The 17,985-nt window shown below is 28.7% G+C and overlaps 1 protein-coding gene across 1 annotated transcript in view; it reads left to right on the top strand.

Annotated features, from left to right (window-relative positions):
• Positions 1–17,985, top strand: part of LOC107447087 (eukaryotic translation initiation factor 4E type 3) — a 63,846-nt gene that overhangs the window by 2,827 nt on the left and 43,034 nt on the right. The window contains exon 2 of the mRNA XM_087155854.1: positions 12,630–12,702. Coding sequence (XP_087011980.1) covers positions 12,630–12,702 — 73 coding nt within the window. The remainder of the gene's footprint in view (positions 1–12,629; positions 12,703–17,985) is intronic.

Genomic DNA, 17,985 nt, shown 5'->3' with positions numbered 1-17,985 from the left:
TCACAACTAATTGCATAATAAATACATAGTATTTTGAAATTTTTTTTCAGTAATGATTGTTATGAATTTTTGCTTGCTTTTTTTTGTTGAAGTCCTGATGTCTTTCATTGCTCAGTATTCATTGATATTTTCGCATTTTTTAAAAATATTTATGACATATAAAGTTTGTATCGCAGATTCAAGAGATCGCTCTTTGTCATGCTCGGTTCGTGTCGATATTCACGTTAATCCATGCGGTGTTTCAATCATTCTTTTGACAGCTATTGCTATGAATTTTCAAATTTTTTTAAAAGAAACCTGATGCTATTGTTAATACAATTTTATTACACGTGAAACTCAAATCACTTATTTAATTATTTATTTTTAACATGATGATTTTCTGAGGGTTTTTAAAATTCTAGTCATTTCTCAGTTGATATTTCTACACGAAAAACTTAAACTGCACATTTTTTATTACCACTTTTTGCTGTGCTCAATTTATGCCAATAGTGTCGTAATTCCTTGTAGTGTTTTGATTGTATTTTTGGCAGTTATTGATATTGATTTTCACATGGTCTTTAAATGTCCCAATATATTTCTGAGATTATCATGGGCTCTTTACTGAAATTCTAATCTATGAAGTCTAATTTATTATAAATAATTTGTAATTGAGATAGTTTATACTTTTTTTCATTTGAGACTATATATTTAAGGAGTTGCATATTAGGTTATAAAATAAATTCTTGAACTCTACTATATTATATTTAATTATGCAAAATAGATTAAAAAAGATTCTCAACTTTTAATATTGAAAATCAACAAATAAAACTTTCTTTTCTAAGTCCCATCCTTTTATGTTTCGTCGATCCTAACAAAATACAATATAAGTTTCAGATTGGCATGCATATCCCACATATACACATCTATGCACATACACACCTAGCCCCCTCACTTTTAAGAATTGCATTTTCTCAATGCTAAGCGTAGCATAAGATCTTTTTTATTGAGGCTCTAAAGTAGATCTAATTATTGATTAAAAAATGCTTTTCAAGTGTTAGCCTATATTTGATTTTGGTTCCTTTGTTTAGAGATGAAACTGGAATAAAAAGACAGGCGCAGTATTTCATCTTTAGTGCACTCCGACCAAATGACAATGTAGCGAGTGGGGGAATGTCAAAAATAGTAATTAAACCCCTAACAGTTATATTTCCGAAAGAAAAAGTTTAACAATAAAATTAAAAAAGAAAGAACAACAACCTGGTAATGATTGGAAGGATAAGATTTATCTGAAAAAATAGAAACCGAAAGAAAGAAAGCAAAGCAAAAAAAAAAAAAAAAAAAACTTAAAAGAATGAACATTGAAAGAATAAAGAGATCAATAAAGGTGAGAGCAGGAGTTGCAAAAATTCTAACCCTAATATTTTATGTTTGATTAAAAAGCTTAATTCTCCAGAATTAGTTATTATATTTCATTCTGATACAGGAGTTTAAAACTGATTATGAGAAAAACAAGTTTTAAATCTAACCTATTATATATTCTTTTTTTAATATAATATTTTTTTAATAATAATATCTCTTAATACTAATAATTTTTTTTTAAATTATGAAAAGTAAATATTTTCTTATTACATTTTAGAATCAGAATCATTTAGATACTTTTAATACAAAAAGTGGAAAGAAAAAAAGAAGCCACATGATAAATTTCCCAGTGTTACTCTTTATATATAGGTGATAAAAAGAAGTTCAAGAATGAAACTTCTTTTTTATTCAGTTTTATTGGTTTCATGCATAAGATAAACAAAAAAGGAAAATATATTTCATTTAAAAAATGCCACTAAGGCCCATTTCTAAACCATTAAGGTGAAATATGCAAATTATATTTTAAAATGTAAAACAATGTCTAATGTGTTTTTTTAATTATTATAAAGCAAATGGTATTCTTCTCATTGGCACGACAGCCCAGGATGGGCCTTGGCCTTCTCAGCAAGCCTATGCCAGGACGCGATATTCCACTTTGACTAACTCTGGGGCACTCCAATTGGCACTGTTTGGCGTGCGAATTCTTAACCCGCCAAATCAATGAATCTCACGCTTTCTCGAATCGTACGAGATTAAACTTCAACCGTTATTATTATTTTTTTTATACGAGTGCAAGTAGAGTTTGTTTATGATCGGTGGAACTCGTTTGTACAAAAATTTGTTAATTTAAATGAACAATAAAATTACTTAAGAAATATAAATTGTATTTTTCGTATGTTTTAGTTTCACGTTAATTGTTTCATATAACGCAACTTCTTTTTTAATTCAAGTAACGTAAAAATGGAGCAGTAATTAATTATACAACTATATGTTTGTATTTACGTGGCGCAACGCAATTTCATTATATTTATAAATAAACATTTCTACCATTTATGATTTCATCTATAGAATCATTTCCGCTTAGAACTAAATGCTGATTTTTTTTTTTTTTTTATAAATTTGCTACAAAAATAATTAATATCAAGAAGTTTAGCACTAAACCTAAACAACAATTACCATACCTTTTATAAAAAATTACGGCTAATATATCCATATTTCAATCAGTTGTTGAAAATTATTCTTGATTTCTTCTTTGCAATTTAGAAAATAACTCATCAATATCAAAAATAAGACCTGAATTAATACGAACAATTATTTAAATATTTATTTATTAGTTACTAGTCATATTAATCATAAAAAGTAATTAAAATCTGAATAAAAAATGTCTTCAAAATGAGTTAAATGCAATCCAATTTACTGTAATGGTGAATAAGGATAAACTAATACATTTAGTAATAATTTTTATTTTAATTTAATTTAAAACTCAATGCAGAAAAATAACGAATTATTTCGCTATGGTTGCTTTCAGTGTCTTAAATTTTGCCTAGTTTTTATTTTAATTTCGACCAACTTTTTTTACCAGCAAGAAACAATGGTTCTCCTCGAAAAGAAAACCCAACGATTCTTAGTATAGTCTCACCGTTTTAATATGAAATTATCAACATTTCATTCCAGTAGAAAGTTAATATCCTGTAAACAGTCACTAAGCATTTTTTGAGTGAAAGTGAATTTGCTTAATAACTAATATTTTCTGTTTTGGGCAGTATGGTTCCCATATATTAACCTACAATGTTCAAACTGGGTCAGTCACATTTTTTAAATCTTTAGGTGAAACATAAAATATTGTAATTATACACTAATTAGGGTGCGATCACGTTTAATTTTGTTTAAAGAGTAAAAATTTTTAAACAGAGCTTGATTCACAAATAAAATATATTGCTTAATTATATGGTGTAGCATTTAGACAACCACAAAATGTTGAGAGAAATACTAAATATGCTGCAATTCAATGAGTACATTTTATTTTAATGATTATGTACTAAAATTTAAATGAAATGAGAATTCTTTTCTTTCATGCACATGCATTTCTTTTAAAAGTGCTTTTTTAATTTTTTTCATTTATTTAGATTATCTTGAATTTTTAATTATAAAACACAATAGAAATCATTTGTCTTTGATTATGTTCTGAGAAACTACAATTTTTTTAAAATTTATGAAGTGAAAAAGATATGGTAAATTAGAATTAATAGTAATAATGCAAAAATTATTTTGCTTATTTGCCTCAAAAACCAAATATATTCGATTTGGTCGAACATAAATACTTTTCGATATCAATTGATGTATTTTAAGCAACAAAATCCATGGGTTGTAGTAAAACTTGCAGATTCTTTTCCAATTTTCATAGTGTGAAATAATTTTCACGCTAAACCTTTCTTGGCATAAAACAAATTTATTTAAACACCTAATTATGCTACATCACAAACATAAAATTAAGTACATAAAAATAATTGTAAATGACATAGTCAAAAACGCTTCTCTCCTTCCCAAAACATTCTAATCCTTTCTACACCACGGTAAAACGAGAGAGATTCTTTTTTAATTAATTCTTAAGTTTTGTTCATATCTCGTAGCGCCATCTAGTGGTGGGTAATCTTACAGTTGTATTTATGCATAATAAATTTTTAGTGTTTATTAATTTTTAAATATAAAAGCATATTAAATTAATTAAATTTTAAATATAGTTATAAATTTTATAACCATCTGATTTCCTTTTCCGAATATTATAATAAATATTTATATATTGTGGGAAAAAATGTGCAAAAATGGAAAAATAAATAGCATGGTAAAAAGTTGTTTCTAAGAGGTATATTCTCTTACGTTATTAAAATTTAACATTTATAATAAAGTGGTAATTATACTTAATATCTTTTGGAAAACTTGCAAATAGAATGCTTTAATTTAAAAAGCTGTTTAAACTATAATCAATGTATAGTATTTTGGCCGAAATAGAGTTTACGAGTCGCAATTGGTTACCAAATATTTGCCTGCATCTTTTCTGCATGTATCAGGTATTCAACCAAACAATTATTCTTTGCATCTTTTATCAACACTAAGCTCAAATAGAAGGGGAAAATTAAATAAAAATAAATACGATAGTAAAAATAAAAACGATAATCAAGTTTAAAAAGACGATGTTCCTTGTTTACAGTGAAGGGTTGCCACAGACTCTTTCGTAGATATGCGCGCATAACAATTAAGCAGTTATCGCGGAGTTTGGCGAAGAAGTGCCCCAGAGTTAGTCATAGTGGAATATTGCTGCCAGGACATTCTTCCCTTAGCCAATGTTCTCCAGTTTATTATCTTTAAAACTTGTAGGTCCTTTTCTAGGCAGTCTAAAAATCTTAGGTTTGGTCGTCCTCTTTTTCTTGTACCAGTTGGCCTGGCACAGAAAACTTTTTTGGTTGTCCTGTTATCCTCCATTCTTATAATATGGCCTGCCCATTTAATCCTTTGAATTTTGATAAATTTAAGTTCATCAGGTTCTTTATATGCTTTGTAAAGTTCCGTGTTTGATCTTCTAAACCAGGTACCGTTTTTACTTATTCCACCAAAAATGCTTCGCAGTATTTTTCTCTCAAATCTATCTATCATATTTTCATCTCCACGGGTCATTGTCCAGGTCTCAATACCAGCAAATGGTATAGTTAAGAAAAAAATATATTTTGAAATAAAAAAAAACAAATTTTTTCCAGTTTATTATTACTGTCCCACTTTGCAATTACTGCCCCAGCGCAGAAAATTGCATTTTATATTATAATCAAGAGTTTTGGTTTTAAATCTTATATGTTTGCTTACAAAATGTGGTATATATTACTTAAGGTAATATAAAAATATAAGTGATTAAAAGACGTTTTTACAATGAAAAAGTACAAATATTTTTTATGGAAATTCTTAGCATTTTTTCAAAATTTTAGATATAATCTATTTTTTTAAAAAAATGTTGATTAAATTCTCAATAAACTATTATGTAAAATATTTTTCTTCATTCACTTATTAATTATTGATTTACAGAAAAAAATTAAATGTTTTCTTCATTAATTTTAAAGCATTTAAGTGATGGAACAGTAATTACATTTTTCTATGTTGTTACATTTTAAAACTGTCACTGAATTTTTAAAGTATTTTCATTGCTGGTCATTGATTTGTATATTTAGATCAGGGTTTCTTAACCTGTGGTTCATGAACCCCTAAGGGGTCCATGAGTTATATTTTGGTTATATAAAAACATAACATCCTAATCGATTGAATGTTGAACATGATATACATGTTGCTTTGTCGAAAACCATCCCCCAATTCAATTTATTAATGAAGGAAAAGCAGCAGCAACCTTCACATTAAAAATTTTAATTTTAAAAATTTTATATACTATTCAGGGGTCTGTTTAGAAGAAATTTGGGTCCGTTAACGGACCCTTCACAAAATATCTTTTCATAAAAATGGACCCTTCACAAAATATTTTAACATAAAAACGGACCCTTCAGGAAATGATTTTTCTTTTAATCGGACCCTTCACAAATTTGTTCATCTTCATTATTGTTTTGTTAATCGAATAAACCCTTCCCAGGGGTAAAAACAAGAAAGATGGTTGTAAACGAATTAAGTTTTGTCTTCGGCAGACGCTTCTTCAATTTTTCGCCCGAAATGAATATTCTGCTTTCTGCAGGATAGGCTAAATACCAAATATTTGTATGTTGCATCTCTAATTTTAAAGCAGCAATTGCTGTTTATTTTTTAAAATGTAATTTTTTTATTATAATTTTGCAATGCTGAGTATAATTTTGTATCTATATCTATTTACAATTTAAAAACTCCTTGAAAAAGTTTTTTGCATTAACCGGACCCTATTTGCACAAATTCATAAATGCAGGACCCTGGTTTAAAGAATGTAACTTAACCAGGGATGAGATTTTTCCGCTTTTTAGCGGATTTCCGCTTTTTTCCCTTTTATCTCTAGAATTTCAGCTTTTTTATCAAAAATTCAGATTTTTCTAAAAATTTCACTTTTTTTAATAAGTATTCCGCTTTTTCAGAAAATTTACTGATTTTCAAAGAGAAACAGAAAATTCAAACTACATAGCTACCAATCCTTTCTAATTTTTACTTATTTTAGCTATTTTCTCCCGTTTTACTCGCAGCAGATAAGATTTTCCGATTTTTTTACCCGCCCTCCAGTTAGATCCGATTTTTGTACTTCAAACGACGCTGCTTCTGACAAGCCTTTTAGAGGTCCCAAGCCTGGAATCTGCTAATATCTCGATTCTTATTTGCGCGATTTTAATATCAGACGTAGCTTTTCATATTTGCGTGTTGCGATTCTTATTCACGCGATTTGAATATTGTACGTTGCGATTCTTATTTACGAGATTTAAAAATCCGATATTGTGATTCGTATTTACGCCTTTTTAAAAACCTATGTAGCAATTCGTATTCACGCAAGTTTAAAATTCAATGTCTTGATTTGCTCATGCGGTTTATAATATCAAACATTGGTTTTCGTATTTATACATGATTTTAAAATAAGGCATTGGGATTCGCCTTCACGCATTCTAAAAATTCATAATTCTTATTTATGCAATCTAAAAATTATGCATCATGATTCGTATTTACGCGATCTAAAAATTATGAATCGTGATTTGTATTTGCGCGTTTTAAAAATTCTATATCCCAGTTTGTATTTTCTCATTTTCAAAATCGTATATCTAGTTTCATATTCATGTGATTTCAAAATCCATAATTGTTATTCATATTCACGCAATTTTAAGATCAACTATCGCGATTCTTGTAAGAAGTTAATTATTTTTTTTAATTAGTTACTATAAAGGTCACTGTTTTTCTAACGACGATTATTAGTATATGTAAGTGTTACAACATCAGAGAAACTGGAAGGGAATATATTCAAAACTTGCATTCTGTGCTTGCAAAGAAGAAAAAATAGGATTTGTCACAAGATGTTTGAAGATGGACTAACGACTAAATATAGCAAACATAAAAGATATAGCAAACAAAAGCAATCACTTAAAAAGGGATTTAATTTAATGTTTTTTTTTTTTTTGGAAAAAGAGTTAATTAACTCATCATCAAGATTTTATTTATAATTGCTGTTATTTATGCTATAAAATGCAAAATTCTTATCAAATAAAAAACAATTATCTGAACAGTTGCTGATTGTCATGTAATTTTTCAAACTAAAATAGCAATTTTTGTATGTTAAGGAGTTACTATATATTTCTACTTCACTGTTATTGATATGTTTCAAAGGGCTCTAGTTAGATTAGACTATAATATGAACATAATGATTCGGTCCATTGTTAAAGTTTTTTTTTCCAATATAATTTAAAAAATAATATTACTGATATATTTGCTATAAATCACATAACAGTATTTATTAAAAGAAATGAAATATTAATGTATATTCTCAGTAGTTTTAATTTGCTAAGCCAGGTAGTTTTTCAAGTAATAATTGTCTCTTATGTGAACTGATGAAAAATATAATTTCCAGCTTTATTTTTTCAATTGGTAATTTTTATTTTCACTAAATGTTAAGTATCAATGTAATCATTTATATAATAATAGATTAGTACACAATTGTATGTCAACACATTATTTATTACCTTAAACTGTCTGGAATTTATTATTGAAGGGTTGCGCTTGCGTAAAATTTACTATCGTGGAAATTCAGCTTTTTTGCCTTTTGGCTAATCTCATCCCTGCTTAACGTTTATTTTATATTCACAAATTACGAGTAATTTTTTCACAATTTTACAAAAATAGGGCCTTTCACAAAATGTCTGGACAAATCCCTGCTATTAAAATAATAGAATTAAATGTTTTCTAATAATTGATGTTTTTTGCAATAATTTTTTTTACAGGGGGGTGGTCCGTGACTTCTTAAAAATTTTTAAAAAGGGTCCATTATATCAAAAAGGTTAATAAACACTGATTTAGATGTATGGTCATAAGGTAAAGATTATCAACATTAACAGGGCTGGATTAAGACCTCTTGAGGCCCTAAGCACTGAAAATATTTTGGTGCCCTCCCCCCTCTAACAATAAAAAATATATCTAGTACTAAGTCACGTGTTAATTTAAAATATAAAATCAAATTTTTTTTGTAAAAGAAATATTTATTCAAATTAAATCAAAGATTTAATTTGAATCATTGATTATATTATTTAAAAAAATATTTTTAAATAATATAATCAATTGAAAACTTTTCAATTAATATTAAAAAAGTAACTTATGTTTGTGTGTATTTGCAAAAAAGCAAACACTTTGAATAACTTATGATCGAAAGTTTGAACTTTTATTTACTAAGACTTAAAATACTTTAAATTAGAAAAACAGGCACATACTTTTTCTAGAAAAAGCATACCTTTTTTTTCCAATTGATTCGAATTCTTGACTCTCGAAATAAATGACCATATCTCGAGAATTTTTCAAACAAATTAATCATTTTATATTATTTTATTTATTAAGAGAATATTTGAAGGAACTTTAAATTGAAAATTTAACAAATGTCATTTTAAATGACAAAATACAAAATTTAATCTGTACTAAATCAATCAAATAAACCTGAATCTTTCAATTTTAAAAAAGTTATATATTTAACATTTAATTTCTCAAGAACTTTTCGACAAATTTTGTACAAATTTTGTATTTTACTATTTAAATTAATATTCTTTAAAATTATGTAATAATTTGTATATTTTTGAATTCAAAATTGTTCCGACTATTAATAATAAATAATTTAAAAAAAAATATTTTTGACAGGGAATTATTTTTAGGTTAATGAATTTTATTATTAAGTGCAAAAATTTTTCAATTCGTTTCAAAAGTTCTCGAGACATGGCGAAATGCATGAAAACTGCAATTAATTATTATAATGATTATAAACTCAAAAAAGCTTTTGGGATCTTAATTTCCATATTGTGAATACCATCCATATTTTGAGAGACAAATATCCAAATTCAACAACAACAACATATACATATGTAGGTAGAGGAAGCACGTTTGCCCGATTTCATAACTTAAAAAAATATCTTCTGCACCAACTAATTAGCATATGTTAAGTTTGGCCCTCAAACCATTTAGATTGAGATCTAGTAAGTTAAAATCCGATCATTAAATCAAGAGTTATTCAGGTTTTTTACTTTTTTTATTTTGCGCACTGTATATAATAACACATAACTTTTACAAATAATAATGCTTTTCATTATTCCTTTTTCCTTATTAAACCTAATATATTAATAATGATAGGAAGAGAAATGAAGGGAAAAAATAGTGATGAGTAATTTTATAAATGCAACAATTATCTTAAATGGTCCCATAAAATCTGGATTAAAAATCAGAAATGAACTTATTTCATGATAACAACTCACTCTAGATTGCATCTGTGGAAAACAGAACTAATTATCTAATAGAATTATTACTATTTTGTTTAATATTTTGGACATTCTCGTAGTTAGTTGACCTGTCAAAGGTACAGAAGAGCTTAAGAGCAATAAATAACTATCAATTAAATCTTAATTTGACTAGTAAAAAAATGACCTTTTAGAAAAAATGATAGAAATCACTTAAAACTACTGCATTAAACCTGTACTTAAAACTCTCATAAGTGATAGCAGTAACTTTGGTCTGAAAAAGCTGTTACAGTAAATAAAAACTCTGTCCTCAATAAGTAAATAAATGCATACGAGAAAAATACGAGAAATTAGTTACTGATTGTAGCATAAATAATGTTATTGGTTAAAATTTATGTCAATCAAGAAACTTTTCTTTTCCTAGACCTCCCACTTTCCTTTTTTCTTTTGAAAAAAAAAAGAAGGGGGAATGAGTCCCCTATAGGATGCTTAAAGATATCTGAGATGAAAGGATGTTCTCTGTCTGTAGTAAATCAATCGGTTACACTTGTCTTGTCCTTAAAGTGTTTCTTCTCAGAAAATTTAGCTTTGTATTCTAACACATATGTTGGTGACAATCACGGTGGCCCTTTTCAGGAACCTTCGAATTCATGGAATCTAATGCTGGCAATATACAGCTTTTGTTGTTTTACGTCGGGATTGTTTGTTATAGGCAGAAAGCAAGATCAGGTTAAATTGAAACACGTTTCCCAGAAGTCTGTTACTTATAATAAAATAGCAGGGAACAACAATATTTTTCCCACTCGTTTATGCAGAATGACCAATTTTTATTTTAAGAAAAAGTTAAATGGATAATGGAAATACCTTAACTAATTATTTATTTATTTTAATCTGATTTACACACGAGCTACAAGTAAAAATTAAGCACAACTATTAAAATTTTTTTTAGTGACAGAAATATTATTTTTATATTCAAAATATTTACATGTTCAAATTATCATCATAATAAAAGTTGATGAAATTACACACATATATTGTATATATATATAATCATTATCATTAAGGATTTTCCTTATTAGTTATTAAACATATTTTAAAATTCAATAAATAAAAATATCTTTCTTAAATTTGCTATTTATTTTTAATTTGAAATTTTCAGTACTTTTCTTATTTCTTAATTATAATTTTTACAAATTTCGTAATAAGATGCACAAAATATAGTTTACTTGCACTAAACAAAATTCAATGATTGAAAATTTGATTTTATTGCTACTTATTTCTTACATTTGCTTTCAAAATTAAATTAGTTTTAATGGGTACTCTTCTTAACGTATTTTTCACCGTCAGCGAACATCCGGTTCACATTGAGAATTTACACATCTTTTGTACTCAACTTTTATAACATTTGTATTTATACAAGACTCTAAGGACTAAGGAACCTATAATTCTTTCCTCATTCAAAAACTAGCTGCTTGCATTCATATTAAGTAGTATATATTTTAAATCTAATTTCGATATTCGATATATATAGATAAAAAAAATCCTAAGTGATGCAAAGTGTGTGGTCATATTTTTCGCAAATTTTACCTCTCCTCCACAAAGAAATTTCGAAAAATGATACTTAAACACAGCTCCTTTTTCTTAATTTAGTGAATAAAAAAAATTATTTGACGTAAAATTTTGAAATAAATTTTTGCAACACAATCTTTACGTAATTTGATGACTTCTTTTCCAGTTGCAATGAGAATATAATTAAAAATATAGTATAAGCAAATATTTTATGTAGTATAAACAAAAACATGCACAAAAACTGCAAACATGCACAACATAGATTTTTTTTTCATAAAAATATCAAATTGCCGGAGTATTAACTTGCTACAACTGCGAAAAATATTCTGTAAACATGAATCGTAGCAGTATGTTATGGAATCATTGTAATGGATAAATAAATAGAGCTTTTATTGCGTTGAAATTCACTACCTAATTTCATTATAAGACCGAAAATTTTTGATACAAAACATCTTTCGTTTTTTTCTTTCTTTTATTATGTGAAATTTCGTACTTAGAAATGGTTGTTATCTATTCTTAAAATGGAAGCTCAAAATAATAAATTTATTATCAATGTTTCAAAAAAAAAAAAAAAAAATTGTACTACGAACATTTAGTTAGGTTTTGTGGTGCCCCCCTATCCTCTGGTGCCCTAAGCACATGCTTAGTGTGCTTAATGGTTAATCCGGCCTTGAACATTAAGTTAAATATAAGATGAATTATTTCTAAATTGCTTTGGCAAAAGTTAACGATTTGAGAAAATCACCTTTTTGAACTTGAAGGAATTAAGAATTTCATTGTTAAATTAACCCTGTGTTACCCCATCATTTCTGTAAACATTTTGGTTTGGTTTGTTTAAGCTAACTAGAAATTTTATTTTTTATATGTTCATAATGAGTCTGAACATAAGCATCTCAGGCTTCCAATATTTGAGGAGGACGAAATTAAGTTACAATTCTTCTCTAAACATAATTCAATTTTTCTTCAATCTGCTAAATAACGATGAAAGGATAATTTTTTAATGTCTGAAGTTGCTTTTAACTTAGCTTAATTTTAATCTATAATGATTCATGGAACTTTGATTTTTATTTGTCTTAAATGTTAGTAGGGTCCTTTTGAAATTTCTGATTATTGAGCGGGGCATGTACCCACCGTCCCCCATATCAAAAATGCCCATGAGTCAGAACTTCCCTTAAGAAAGTTCAATATATTGAGATTCTGAACGAAAACATTTTGAGATGTAAAAATTTTGAGATTATTGCAACAATATCTGTTCATGCTTATTTTTCTCCATCATATACATACATATTTTTTATTTTACAGAGCTGAAAAAGGTGTTTCTGCAGCAGAATATGAGGCTAGTCTACAAAAAGTATACACAGTGCAAACTGTTCAGGTAGAAAAAGAAAATTTATTTTCTTTTTTTATTAATTATGTTTAGCTTTGATACATTTAAAACACTTGTTTTCAACATTTTTAAAGTATGTTTGAAGTGTATACCATGGTCATTAAAATGTTGTCTGTGGTGCACCAGCAGGAGGTTGATCCCAATTCTGAGTAATGGCTCCAAGACCACACTATATTGGCATACCAGAGAGAGGCGATGATTTCGGTCACTTCGTATGCCTTGTGCTCTTTTTAAGCTTTCATTTGTATTTTGCATTATGATTGAAAAAAGAAAAAATACGTTTAAAATCTTGATTAAAAATGCATAAATACGTAAGCAAATTTTTTAGTTAGTTTATTACCTGCATGTTCTTGTCAAATATTTAATATAAATGTAAGCAGTCTAAAAAAAACCCAAAAAAGCCCCATTTATTTATGGAATAATAGTAAACTTGAAACAGCTTTTTTTGAAAACACTTTTAACAACAAATGATAAAGTTTTATAGGTAGCCTATGTTCTGCCTTAAATTCAATTTGCCTCATCACTAGAGGGCGCTATTATTCATGTTTTATTCTTTCTATTAATTTTGTTGACCAGTGTGTGTGTAAACAAAGAGGATTAAAGTTAGATTTAGAAGCGTGTGCTGTTTCTTGTCTCGTCTCATCATCGAAATGGTCCGTCCGAGCCCCAGCATATAATTTTTAAGATGAATGACAGTGACACAGTCAACGAAACTTCTAAATCAACGGAATAACATTCAAAAAACCCAAAAGCAAATCGAAAGCGAAACCATCGCACTCGTTAATTGAGAAGGTCACAAACACAATGGATCAATTACTACAGCAAAAAAGGATCCTAAAAGGTAAGCTAACTAGATTAACTAATCAAATTGACTTACTTAACAATCAAACAATATCTACTTCAATAATTGAAGTCTATGAAAATAATGTAAACACATTAAACATCGAAATCGATAAATTGAATATTGACATACTAAGCACATGTCAAGATACAGATTATAACAATTATGAAGAGGAAATGCATGATATCTTTTCAAAACTAGATAAATTAAAAATAACCTTAAAAGATGAAATGATAAAATTAAACGAAAATAATAGTACAACTATTAACAATACTGCATCTAACAATGACATATCCTTAAATACTTCAAACTGTCAAAACAATGTAAAATTACCGCGAGTTGAATTGCCAATTTTTACATCAAATTTCATTTATTGGATTTCCTTTAGAGATCTATTTTTAGCTTGCGTTGGAGACAACGATAACTTAAGTAAAAGTCAGAAATTACAATATCTTAAACTTTCAGTTAAAGGCGAAGCATTTGGTTTGTTGCAATCTATACAAATTTCTAAAGATAATTATGACACAGTGTGGCAAATTCTAAAAGACAGATACGAAAATGAATCAGAAATAACAAATGCAGCTTTAAGCAAATTAGTTTCGCAGCCTAATCTAAAGTATGAATCAGCTACTGGTTTGCGAAAACTTATTGACACCACACAACAATGTATCGACACATTAAAAATTCTCAAACAACCTGTCGAGCATTGGGATACAATAATTATATTTCTATTGCGCAACAAATTAGATCACGAAACACTCAAAAATTGGTCGTTAGAAGAATCAAAACAAATTAAACCTTCTTTTCAATATTTTAAAGAATTTATATTAAAAAGAGCAAATGTGCTCGCATCCTTGGCTAATTGCCAGAAAGAAAAACAAGGTCAAAGTTCGTTTTGCGGTTATAGGCAGAATAAAGTTTCTCATCCGATCGTCTCTAATTTATGCGTGTTTTGCAAAGGAGAGAATCATAAACTATTTAATTGCGATAGCTTTAAAAATTTATCGATTAAAGAGAAATGGACAATAATTAAAAGTAACCGTTTATGTTCTAATTGTTTAAAAGATAATAGAAGTCATCCACTCTCTAAATGTAGAGCTAGCATGTGTAAAAATTGTTCGAAACCACATAATACAATATTATGTTCAAAAAATACGAGCGAAAACAAATCAGACTCGCAAACTGAGGGCAATGAACTCACCATTACTAGCAATAGTACAGTTGTATCTCGTGGCGTATTATTGCCTACTGCGATTGTTTACGTTAAAGACATTAATGGTGCGCTAAATAAATGCAGAGTTTTAATTGATTCAGCTAGTCAAGGCACATTTATTAGAGAAAATTGCGTAAATTTATTACAATTAAAGCGTTCTAAAACAAATGTTAACGTAGATGGTTTGAGTTCCCAAAAAATTGGTAAGGTTGCAAGTTCCGTTCAGTTAGAAATTTCATCACAATTTTATAAAAACGCGTGTATTTCTGTTGAGGCATTAATCATTCCCAAAATTACTTGTGACCTTCCTCAATTTCGAGTGGATGCGACAGCTTTAACTTCTTTTAAACATCTCCCACTAGCAGATAAAAATTGCATTCAACCAGGTCCAATAGACATCCTCTTGGGAGCAGATGTATTTGGAGAAATTATGCTAAATGGACATTTTTCGGTTCCTGAACATTCTTTAACAGCTCTAGAATCTATTTTTGGGTGGATTATCCTAGGCAAAACAAAGACTATAACTAATACAATTGTATCAAACCACGCTAGTTTCAACTCAGTCGAGTATCAGCTAGATAAATTCTGGAAGCTAGAAGAAATTACAGAAGCAAAGTCCTATTCAGAGGAAGAAATTGCATGCGAAAATCATTTTAAAGAAACATTTTCTCGAGACTCTACTGACAGATTTGCTGTCAATTTTCCTTTTCGTGAGTCATCTGAAGAACTTGGTTCATCTAGAAATTTTGCTATTCATCGTTTGCAACAAATTGAACGTAGGTTTGTCAAAAATCAGTCACTTTCTATGCAGTATCATAAATTCATGCAAGATTATTTAGATCTCGGGCACATGGAATTAATACCAGAAACGGACATTGACGTTCCAGCCACATCTAGTTTTTATCTCCCTCATCATCCAGTTCCAAACAAAATCGGGGATAAATTCCGTGTTGTCTTCGATGGTTCTGCAAAATCTTCAACTGGTGTTTCACTTAATGACAAATTGATGGTAGGACCGCAGTTGCAAGATGACTTAACAACATTGCTCATAAGATTTAGAACACATAAAATTGCTCTAACAGCAGACATTGAGAAAATGTACAGACAGGTTATTTTGAAGGACTCTGACTTTCAAAGAATCGTATGGCGTAACTCACCCTTTGAGCCTATTCAAGATTATCGACTCACTAGAATCGCGTACGGCACAGCTTCCGCACCTTATCTTGCTACAAAATGTCTTCAACAACTAGCAGCAGAAGAAGCAGATAATTTTCCTTTGGCCTCCAATGCAGTCATGAATGACAGCCGAGATTCTCGCAGAATATCATATTTGTCATGTCAACAATAAAAGAGAAACGAAGTTTCTGAATAAATGAGTTTATTTAAAAACATTAGTAATAAAGAATGTCACAAACAGAGTGACGAAAAGAAAGAATACAAAATGATCTGCTTCAACAGAAGCTTAAATACAGATAACAGGTGACGTCATGATCCACGCAAGAACGACCAACAGCAAATGAAAATAAACTGGCCGATCCCCGCAGACCATGACGTCACCGACGCAAGTTGAATGCATGAGATCGACGACGAAAAGTCGAACCTCATACCTTTTAACTTCTATTATTTGTCTAACATGCGGCCCCCTCTCATGCCTTCAACTTTTACAAAAAAACACACATATACAGTTTATCAAAATCCTCAATAAACTAAAGAAATATTTAATTTCCTTAAACTAATACTTAAGCTGTTTCAGTCCTGAAACCACCCAAAAGATTAAACTTTCACAAATACTTTTGAACAGAAATTTTCCACTTCTAACTTGGTTAAAGGTTTTGTAAAAATGTCCGCTAAGTTAAATTTACTCCTAACGTGCTTTACAGCAAAAAATTTATCATAAATTAAATTTCTTAAAAAATGATACCTTACGTCGATGTGTTTCGTTCGACTATTTTCAATAGGTGAATGAGAAAAATCAATTGCAGATTGATTGTCACTAAATATAATACAATCACTTAAATTTATGTCTTCTAAATTCAATTCTCTACACTCATCTATTATTCGCTTAATCCATATTACCTCTTTGGCAGCGTCAGTTAAAGTCACATATTCTGATTCCATTGTAGATAGACTCACACATTTTTGTTTGAAAGTTTTCCAGAATATCGGAGTTTTATCTAAAAACAATATTATACCACCTACTGATATTCTGTCATCCCTGTTAGCAGCGAAATCTGAGTCACAGTAACAATTAACATTTAATTCTTCAATATTTGACAATTTTAAGAAATAATCTTGAGTATTTTGAACATAACCTAATAATCTTAATAAAGTATTCCAGTGTTTTAAACCTGGGTTTTCTTGAAATTGTGATAATATATTTACCGCATAGGATATATCCGGTCTTGTGCGATTAGCTATATAAGCCAAACAACCCAAAATGTTCCGATACGGCAATTTCGCCATTTCATCCACTTCGTTTTTAGAAGATGGACAGTCAGCTTTTGATAATAAGTTACCCTTAGTAATCGGCAACGATGACAAAGGAAATTTAAAGCTAGAAAACATTTTACAAACTTTTTGGATGTAACTCTTTTGATGTATTAACATCTCACCATCTTTCTGAACAAATTCAACACCTAACAACTTACGAGTATTACCCAAAATTTTTAAATCAAAATTATCACCTAAAAGTTTAATAACACTATTTACTTCATGTTTTGTTTTAGCAAAAATAATTATGTCATCTACATAAATTATAAGAATTACATTTTTATATACATATGTACAATTACACCACTTCAATCTTACAAACTTTAAATTTTCAAGTGTATTATCCAGTTCAAAAAACCACTCTCGACCACTTTGCTTGAGTCCATAAATAGCTTTCTTTAAATGACAGACGTGGTCTTGCTTATTTAAATGAACAAAACCTTGAGGTTGATACATAAATACATCCTCATTCAAATTTGCGTAAAGGTAAGCACACTTTATATCTAATTGGGAATGATACCATCCTAGCATACAAACTAATATTGTGAAAAACATTCTTACAAGAACAAAATTAACCACAGGACTAAATACTTCATCATAACTTTCACCTCTTATTTGTTTAAATCCCTGGGCAACTAAACGTGCTTTGTATCTTACAATTTCCCCCTTCTCATTTACTTTAGTTGTATAAACCCAACGGCTTCCCAAAATTCTTTTATTTTTAGGA

This window comes from Parasteatoda tepidariorum, chromosome 12 (assembly GCF_982258835.1).
Source record: "Parasteatoda tepidariorum strain Cologne lab strain chromosome 12, Ptep-v5.0, whole genome shotgun sequence".
In the NCBI taxonomy this organism is placed as follows: domain Eukaryota; kingdom Metazoa; phylum Arthropoda; class Arachnida; order Araneae; family Theridiidae; genus Parasteatoda; species Parasteatoda tepidariorum.
Note: the sequence above shows the minus strand (reverse complement) of the source record. Positions and strands in the feature narration are given on the sequence as shown.